At 40.2% G+C, this 8,661-nt stretch overlaps 1 protein-coding gene across 1 annotated transcript; it reads right to left on the reverse strand.

The window, feature by feature from the left end:
• Positions 1-4,120: 4,120 nt before the first annotated feature.
• LOC115081044 (zinc finger protein 501-like) lies at positions 4,121-4,725 on the reverse strand. The gene is made up of 2 exons (XM_029585556.1): positions 4,681-4,725; positions 4,121-4,492 (listed from the first exon to the last, which is right to left on the reverse strand). The coding sequence occupies exons 1-2, from the start codon at positions 4,723-4,725 to the stop codon at positions 4,121-4,123; spliced, it is 417 nt and encodes a 138-aa protein (XP_029441416.1).
• Positions 4,726-8,661: the final 3,936 nt, after the last annotated feature.

Below are 8,661 nucleotides of genomic sequence, written 5' to 3' on the forward strand. Positions count from 1 at the left end.
AAATGATGTTAGAACCAAGTTTTCAACTATTTTGTAGCTGGGCTGTGACTCACAGCCTATTCCCAGTCCATCCTGCAGACCTCTTCTTCATGTGTCGGCAGTCCTAATTGTGTAAGCCTGAGCCCTAAGGGGGTGGGCCTCAAACCACCCCGATCCACCTGTGGTTACACCACTACTGTGGAGTATGAACTGGTTCAAAGACAGGAAACAGAGAGTAAGACTAATTGGTCAACTCTCTCAATGAAAAACGGTATATAATTCAGTGCCCCAAGGATCTGTATTGGAACCAATGCTTTTTAATCTTCTTCTATAACAATCACTATATAATCTCTGTCTATATATGTCTATCTCTCTATATATGCATATCTATCTATACTACTGGGTTCTTTATATCAACTGTCTCTAACTATATATACTGTATACAGTGTGTATAGATATATAGATGTAGTATATTATCGAAAACTGTCAGGCATTGCTTGGGTTGTCTGGTCCATAACAGCTATAAAGGTTAATATTAAACAATAAATATTATTTTAAATATTAATATTAATGTTAATATTAAACAATAAATATTATTTGTTATGCCATATAATATATTTATATTTTCCAACCACCTTGCTATATAGCTTTTCACTATAATATATTATGTTATTTTATTTTGCATTATGTTTCAAGATGTTTTTTGTTTCCTGTTTTATGTACTGCACAGTTAGTATTCTGATATTCTGTTGCCTGACATGTTACATGTAAACCGATGTGATGCTCTGCGAACTTCGGTATAAAAAAGCTTTAAATAAATACATAAATAAATAAATACATTTTATTTTAAGTAATTAACAAATATATATTTATGTCCTTTGGTCATTCAATGCATGCTATTTCTGCTCTGTAATTCAGGTTTTCTATCCACATTTTTTTATTTTTATAATTTTCATGCTGCAAGATGCATAGCAAACATTAAATGTTGGGACGGTAACTTTCCTACCGGCACACGTGTGCCCATTCGTCGGCCCACGCCCAGGGACACGGCCATTTTATAACACTCGCACGTGCATATGTGCACATGTTATAAAATAGTCTTGCTCTACGTACATGTGCACGCATGCGTGCAAATCCAACAACTTTTACCGCGTACGTTGGGGGGGATTTTAAATGGGACGCGTGCCAATGGCATTGCCAGTAAAACCAGTTCAACCCCAGTTCACCCAGTTAGCAGCTAGCTTCACCAAACCCCTAGTTTAAATGCCTTCATTTCCCCTCCCCCCCAGTTAGCCCCAACCCTTCAAACCCTGCAGATATGCCTAGTTTTTTTAATTTACACGGCATCCATAGCAGAAGCAAAGTTACGCAGTGGGGGGTTTCAGCGTGCGCTGGATCGCGTAAGTATCTGCACAGATATCAGCTTGGTCTGTTTCCATCTGCTGGCAGGGGAGCATAACGCATTGGTCCTGAGTCCATCCATCTATACTAAAGGAAAATGAAATTATGAGGTAAGTAATTTCTCCAATGGGTTACATAATAAAACATTTGCAGTAATCCAACAAAAACAACACAAACACATAAATAAAGCATACAAACAGCAATAATAAAATGTCATAAAAACTGAAAAATAGAGCTGTCCCATAATCTGACTATGTAGCTAAAAGCCCCATCATAGTGCATCGAACTTCCTGTCTGTGGGAATAGGAACGTCCCATGTGATCACTTCTTTGCTCTTCTATTCTATTAGGGTTGTGCTCCTAGTGTTTCTTTGCACGTTGATGTTATAATGTTTACACAGCTTCCAATGAATAAGCCCTGCCACCTTATTGTGCCTCTTTGTGTATAGGCTGGTATCACATCCCGAGCAGAGATGTCTAACCGCTTCCAGTTCTGTTCTGCAGAATCTGCATTTCTCCAGTTTACCTGACTTTTCTATGCTGACTATAAATCATCTTGTCTTTAGTCCATTATGCTGTGCTGCAATTACCAATCTCTCATCCATAGGTCTGAATTCACCTCTTCTCAACCACTGCTGTGTCAAATCTTGATCCACATGGGGCTGCTGAAGTAATTCTCTGTACTTCCCAGTGAATTTGTGTTTCTGAAAATCATCCTTCCTTGTTTGCTGATCTGATTCTTTAGAGTGTTTTTTGTTTTGCTGTTCTGTAGTATATTGGATTATTTTGTCTCATGTCTGAACAGATTTCCAACTGAAACATTTGTTGCATTCACAACATATAAATGATTATTTTGTGGGTGTTATAGCAGATTTATGAAAGAAATGTAGCAGAGAGGAGGCTGAAACCTAAAGACTGGTTAGCCTCACCTCTGTGGTAGGAAAATTAATGGAGACTCTGAAAGGATAATGAACTATCTATAATGGGGTCGGTTGCGGGACCCGAGGTAGCATGGATTCACCATGAGAAGGTCCTGTCTGACTAATTGTATTGATTTTTTTTGATTGAGTGACTAGAGAATTGGAGCAAGTAAGAGCACTCGATATGATTTGCTTGGATTTCAGCAAAGCTTTTGATACAGTCCCCCAGAGAAGGCTTGTGAATAAAATGAGAAGCTTGGGAGTGAGCGCCAAAGTGGTGATGTGGATTACAAACTGGCTGATGGATAGAAGACAGCGTGTAATGGTAAATGAAACCTGCTCTGAAGAGAGAATAGTGATAAGTGGAGTGCCTCAGGGATTGGTGTTGGGACCGGTCCTGTTCAATATCTTTGTTAGCGACATTGTGGAAGGGATAGAAGGTAAAGTTTGTCTATGTGTGGATGATACTAAGATCTGCAACAGCATGGACACGCCAGAAGGAGTAGAGAGAATGAGATGTGATTTAAGGAGGCTTGAAGAGTGGTCAAAGATTTGGCAGCTGGGATTCACTCGGCCCATTCAACGGCTCAGGAAAAACATTAAGAAATAGTCATGTCTCAAGTACACATTCGATTTTTCAACAGTCTCCTATTTTTGCATTGACTACAGCCCAAAACTTCCGTGCCATAGTTGTAAATTCATCTTATCAGGAACAAGGTCAAACCGCCCCCGATAACCAATCACTGGGACAATACATGTGACCACTATAATGAGTGTGATAAGATCACCCAAGGACCCCAACTGAGGTTACCTCAGCGTAAATCTTTTAAGTATCGACAGCACTTATCCTGTACATCCGAAGGTGTCATATATGCCCTATGGTGCCTTTGTGGATTAATATACATAGTTTTTCCTATTAGGATGTATCGTACACGAATCCAGGAACAAATGAGCTGTATTCACTGCCAAAGAACAGAGACACCAACGTTAGCTCATTGGATAACAGCATCACATACAGCAGAGGAAATCAAAAAGGCAGGGCTCATTCAGCTACATCTATCACCAAGAGGTGGAGACTTTGACGCACAACGTTTTAGAGTGGAACAACAGTTCATTTACAACAGAGATACCATCATAACTAGAGGACTGAATAAAGAGATAGATTGGTCCTTATTTTATTAAAAATACTTTATTAAATAATCATAACAAGCAGTTTTGACTCCCGCAGTGTTACATTGAGTGGATAGATTCAGGAGGGATTATAGCGAATGATTCTGTTGTAGGGGGCAGTTTCTCTAAATGGGTTTATTTTGTGCAGACCTTGATGGGAATCAACCTCATTCATAAACCAGGTTAGGTTAGGAATGATCTCAGTCTCTCTCCAATTCACAGCTAATGCCCTTGTTAGTACATGCATTATGCCAAAGAGCACCTCCTTCTGAAGGTGATTGGGTATAATATTCACAGGAAACATATCAAGGTACTTGGAAATTCCTTTGAATTATGCTAGTGTAGATTCTTTCAATTTTGCTTAGAGCAGATATATGACAAATATTTACCATAGTCAAAACATGTAAATGGTTTTGCACCTGTGTGGATTGTTTGATGTAGAGACAATTTTTTAATGATACATATCACATTCAGAATAGTTAAATGGTTTCTCATTGTATGAACTCTCTTGTGGTTATTAAGACTACATTTATAAGCAAAACATTTATCACACTGAAAACATTTAAATGGTTTCTCACCAGTGTGGATTCTGTGGTGTATTTTAAGATCAGATTTCTGTAAGAAACATTTATCACATTCAGAACATTTAAATCATTTCTCACCCATGTGCATTCTTTTGTGTTCTTTAAGTTTATATTGCTGAGTAAAACATATATCACACTCAGAACATTTAAATGGTTTCTCACCTGTATGGATTCTTTCATGTCTCCTTAGAACACATTTCAGACTAAAACATTTACCACATTCAGAACATTTAAATGGCTTCTCATCTGTATGAACTCTCTTGAAGTTTAGATTGCTGAGTGAAGCATTTACCACATTCAGCACATTTAACAGGTTTCTCACCTGTTTGGATTCTTTTGTGTAGTAGGAGAAGTGTTTAATGAAACATTTATCACATTCAGAACATTTAAATGGTTTCTTACCTGTGTGGATTCTTTTGTGTTCTGTAAGCTTATATTGCTGAGTGAAACATTTATCACACTCAGAACATTTAAATGGCTTCTCTCCTGTGTGAACTCTCTTGTGGGTTTTAAGTTTAGATAGCTTAGTGAAACATTTGTCACATTCAGAACACTTTAAAGGTTTGTCTTGTCTGTGAATTTTTTCTTGTTCTCTGAAGTTTGATTGCTTAGTAAACCTTTACTCACAATCAGGGCCCTGAAATGGTCTCTCTGCTGAGTGAATTCTTCCATGTTGGTGCAGCTCAGCTCTGAAGAAAAAGTACTTTTCAGACAGTGCATTTTAATGAGGGTTTTTTTATGTGAACTTTTCCATGTGCTGTAACTTTTGTTTTCTTAGGGCTTCTTATCTCTTTTTCCTTTCTGTGATATTATTGGATAGATGTGTGACTTGTTCTCTTGGGAAACTTGTTCCCACATTCAATCATTTTTTGCTGCTCAGCAGATTGCGAGTTTGAGGTTAAGTTTTCTGAAGTGTCAGCAATTTGAAATGGTCTCTCTCCTTCACTCAGTCTCTGCATTTGTACAAGAATTGGGCAGTGGTTGGAATTTATCTCTTGTTCAGAACATGCATATGGACTCTCTCGTTTCTGGACTTCTTCTTTCACCCTATGTCATGTTATTCTACTGATTCCTCCTGGACACTCAGTTGAAGGTCCTGGGCTGTCTCTGGAGGGGTCTCTCTCTTTCCATTCCTCCGGCTGCTGCCCATCACATATTCTCTTTCACTATTATTCCTGAATCCATCTTCTGGTGGATAAAAATGAGAATATATGATCATTAAGTTTACAGCAATGGAGAGAGACATATATAAGAAAATTGGTTCTTACTTGTTAATTTTCGTTACTGTAGTTCTGTAGACTCCTGGGTTTTGCCTCCCTGCCAACAGATGGAGACAGAGAGAGTCTCACTGACACTGTACATTTTATTTATTTATTTATTTAAAGGTTTTTATATAACGCGGCACGTTCCAAACATCACCTCGGTTTACAATAAACATAATTTAGCAACAAGCTTTATAATCAATTTAGAAAGAACGAGCATATATCGCATGTGGTAAAAGAACATAGCAGTAAATCAACATATATTACAATTGAATCAGGCCTAATCTCCTAGTAGAAACTATGTATAATTAGATACAATCAAACAAATGCAGAACATAGCAGTAAATCAACATATATTACGATTGAATCCGGCCTAAACTCCTAGTAGAAACTATTTATAATTAGATACAATCAAACAAATGCAGTAAGAGGAGTAAGGATTGGGATGTATTTGGAGTGGGGCAAGAAAATGAATGAAGAACATTGATTATTACCAGAGTGAGATGATCTTAGAGTTAAATTGTGTGAAGGAGAGGGGAAGGGGAGGACAGCAGTTTTAGGGTGGTCATTATGTATAGGCTTGTCTGAAAAGCCAAGTTTTTAAATTTTGTTTAAATTTTTTATGACAGGGCTCCAGGTGCAGGTCTGTGGGCATTTTGTTCCAGAAGTTGGTTCCTGCTATGGTAAAAGATCGTTCTCTTGTTGAAACATGCTTGATATGTTTGAGCGTGGGAGTCTGGAGTTTGGCTTGGTGCATTGTTCTTGTAGGTCTATTTTATTTATGGAATGTAAAATGGTCAGAGAACCATTGCATATCTTGGATGTAGATGGATTTGTGTATGAGGGTAAGGACTTTGTATGTAATCCTGGATGCTACTGGTAGCCAGTGAAGGTATTGGAGTACAGGCGTAATGTGTTCATGGCGGTGTGCGTCGGTGAGTATTCGGGCAGCTGCATTTTGTAGCATCTGTAAAGGTTGTAGCGAATTTTTTGGCAGTCCTAGCAGGATAGAATTACAGTAGTCCAGTTTTGACAATATTGTAGCTTGTAGAACTGTTCGGAAGTCGTGAGGGTGCAGGAGAGATGTAATTCTTTTTAGCATATGGAGTTTAAAGAAGCCGTTTTTGACAGTGGCCGCGATTAATTTTTTTTATTGAAAAATGATTGTACATGATGATACCGAGGCTGCGGACCTGCTGTAAAGAGAAATGGCCAGCTTGTGGAAAATTAGTAGGGTTTAGGGGATGTTGCTTTGTGGAGAGATGATGAGTAGCTCTGTTTTGTTGGTGTTTATTGCTAGAAAGTTTTCCGTGAGGAGATTCTTTATTTCTGCAAGGGCGGCATCCCAGATTTTCAGTGCGTTGGGTATAGAGTCCTTAATGGGGATGAGGATTTGCACATCATCTGCGTATATGAAGTGCGGGAATCAGAGATTCATCAAGAGTCGACCTAGGGGGATAAGGTAGATATTAAATAGTGTGATGAGAGAGAGGATCCTTGAGGTACTCCTTGTAGCAGTTTTCTAGGTTTGGATTCATGGCGGCCCATTTTTACACTGTATTTTCTATCATTAAGGTAGGATTGGAGCCAGCATAGGGCAGAGCCAGAGATTCCCATTTGAGATAGGCGAGTGATAAGGGTATTGTGGTTGACTGTGTCAAATGCAGATGATATGTCAAGCAGAGCAAGGATGTAAGAGTGTCCCATGTCTAGGGTTTTTAGTATTAATTCTGAGAGTGACAGGAGCAGTGTTTCGGTACTATGGTTCTTGCGGAATCCATACTGGGATGGTAGAAGTAGTTGATGTTCATTTAGAAAATCTGTAAGTTGTTTGTTTACGATTTTCTCCATTATTTTGGACAGGAAAGGGAGGTTCGAAACTGGGCGATAATTAGCTGGTTCAGTAGGGTCCAAATCCACTTTTTTGAGGGTCAGTTTTATTATGGCATGCTTGAGTTGAGTGGGTACCAGCCCAGAAGTGATGGATTTGTTGAGAATCTCAAAAATGGGTTTAGAGCATGTGGGTTGAATTGGTATTGATGAATCCTTGATGCGTAGTAGTCTTTCTTGGCTTTGTCTGTATTTTTACGGTATTCATGTAGAAGAGAGCGGAACTTTAAGAGTAGTGATGGGGCTTGGTTTCTACGCCATTTCTTTTCCATTTTACGGAGTTCCGTTTTCATAATTCTCAGATCGGGGGTGTACCAAGGTCTTTTGTCTTTCTTCTCAGTGTTGATTTCTTTCGAGAGTAGTGGGCACAGTTTATTTGCAATATTGCTGGTGATTTGGTGCCAGGAGGAACCAGCAGAGTTGGCATCGGTGAGATCTAACTCGAGGTGCAACCTGCAGTCCCTCAGAATTGATCTGTACCAAGCCAAGATGATAACCATACTTAAAAAAACCCTAATCTCCCGAAAGAGTAAACAGACAACATGGAGAAATATTAACACTGCACTACATACAAAATCATAAACGAGTGGCCGACTCTCCCACCCTCAATGGGCGGCTCTCTGGCCTGATCTGTGGTACTACAGGAACAAACATTAGAAGGTAAGAACCAATTTTCCTTTCCTGTTCATATCCCAGATCAGTCCAGACTCCTGGGATGTACCTAAGGTCCCTGTAACTTGGGTGGGACCTGGAGATTCCACTCGCAGAAAACTCTCACCAAAGCACATGGAAGCCGGAGCCCCGACATCCAAGCAACAGCATCTGGTGAATGTGTGCAGCAGCAGCAGCTACCAAGCAGTCTCCCTGCAAATCTCCTGTGGAGATACCTTCTGAGCCTCAGCCCAAGAGGTTGCCTGAGAACGCTTTACCTCATGCGATATATGCTCGTTCTTTCTAAATTGATTGTAAAGCTTGTTGCTAAATTATGCCTCACGAGAGGCAGGAAATGAATAAGCGCCAAATGCACAGCCCTCGTTTCCAGGCGACTGATTGGCCAGACGGCTTGTGCCTTTGTCCACTGCCCCTGGGCGGAGCTCCGTTGACACACTGCTCCCCAACCTGTCAGGCTGGCATTGGTGGTGACCACCACCCAATCCGGCATTTTGAGCGAGGTGCCTTGTGCGAGATGCAGTGGATCCAATCACCAAAGGAGGCTGGATCTGGCAATCAAGGGGAGAGGGAGGACTAGCTGGTAGTCCTGCGATACCGGTTTCCAGCGCGAGAGTAGAGCTGCTTGTAAGGGACACAGATGCGCGAATGCCCATGGTACTAGATCGATGGTGGAGGCCATGGATCCCAGGATCTGCAGATAATCCCAAGAGGTGGGCTCCAGAAGCGTGGCGAAGCGTTGGATCTGGTCTCGGAGAGATTGCGCCTTGTCTGGGCGTAGGAAAAC

This window comes from Rhinatrema bivittatum, chromosome 19 (assembly GCF_901001135.1).
Source record: "Rhinatrema bivittatum chromosome 19, aRhiBiv1.1, whole genome shotgun sequence".
Lineage (NCBI taxonomy): Eukaryota > Metazoa > Chordata > Amphibia > Gymnophiona > Rhinatrematidae > Rhinatrema > Rhinatrema bivittatum.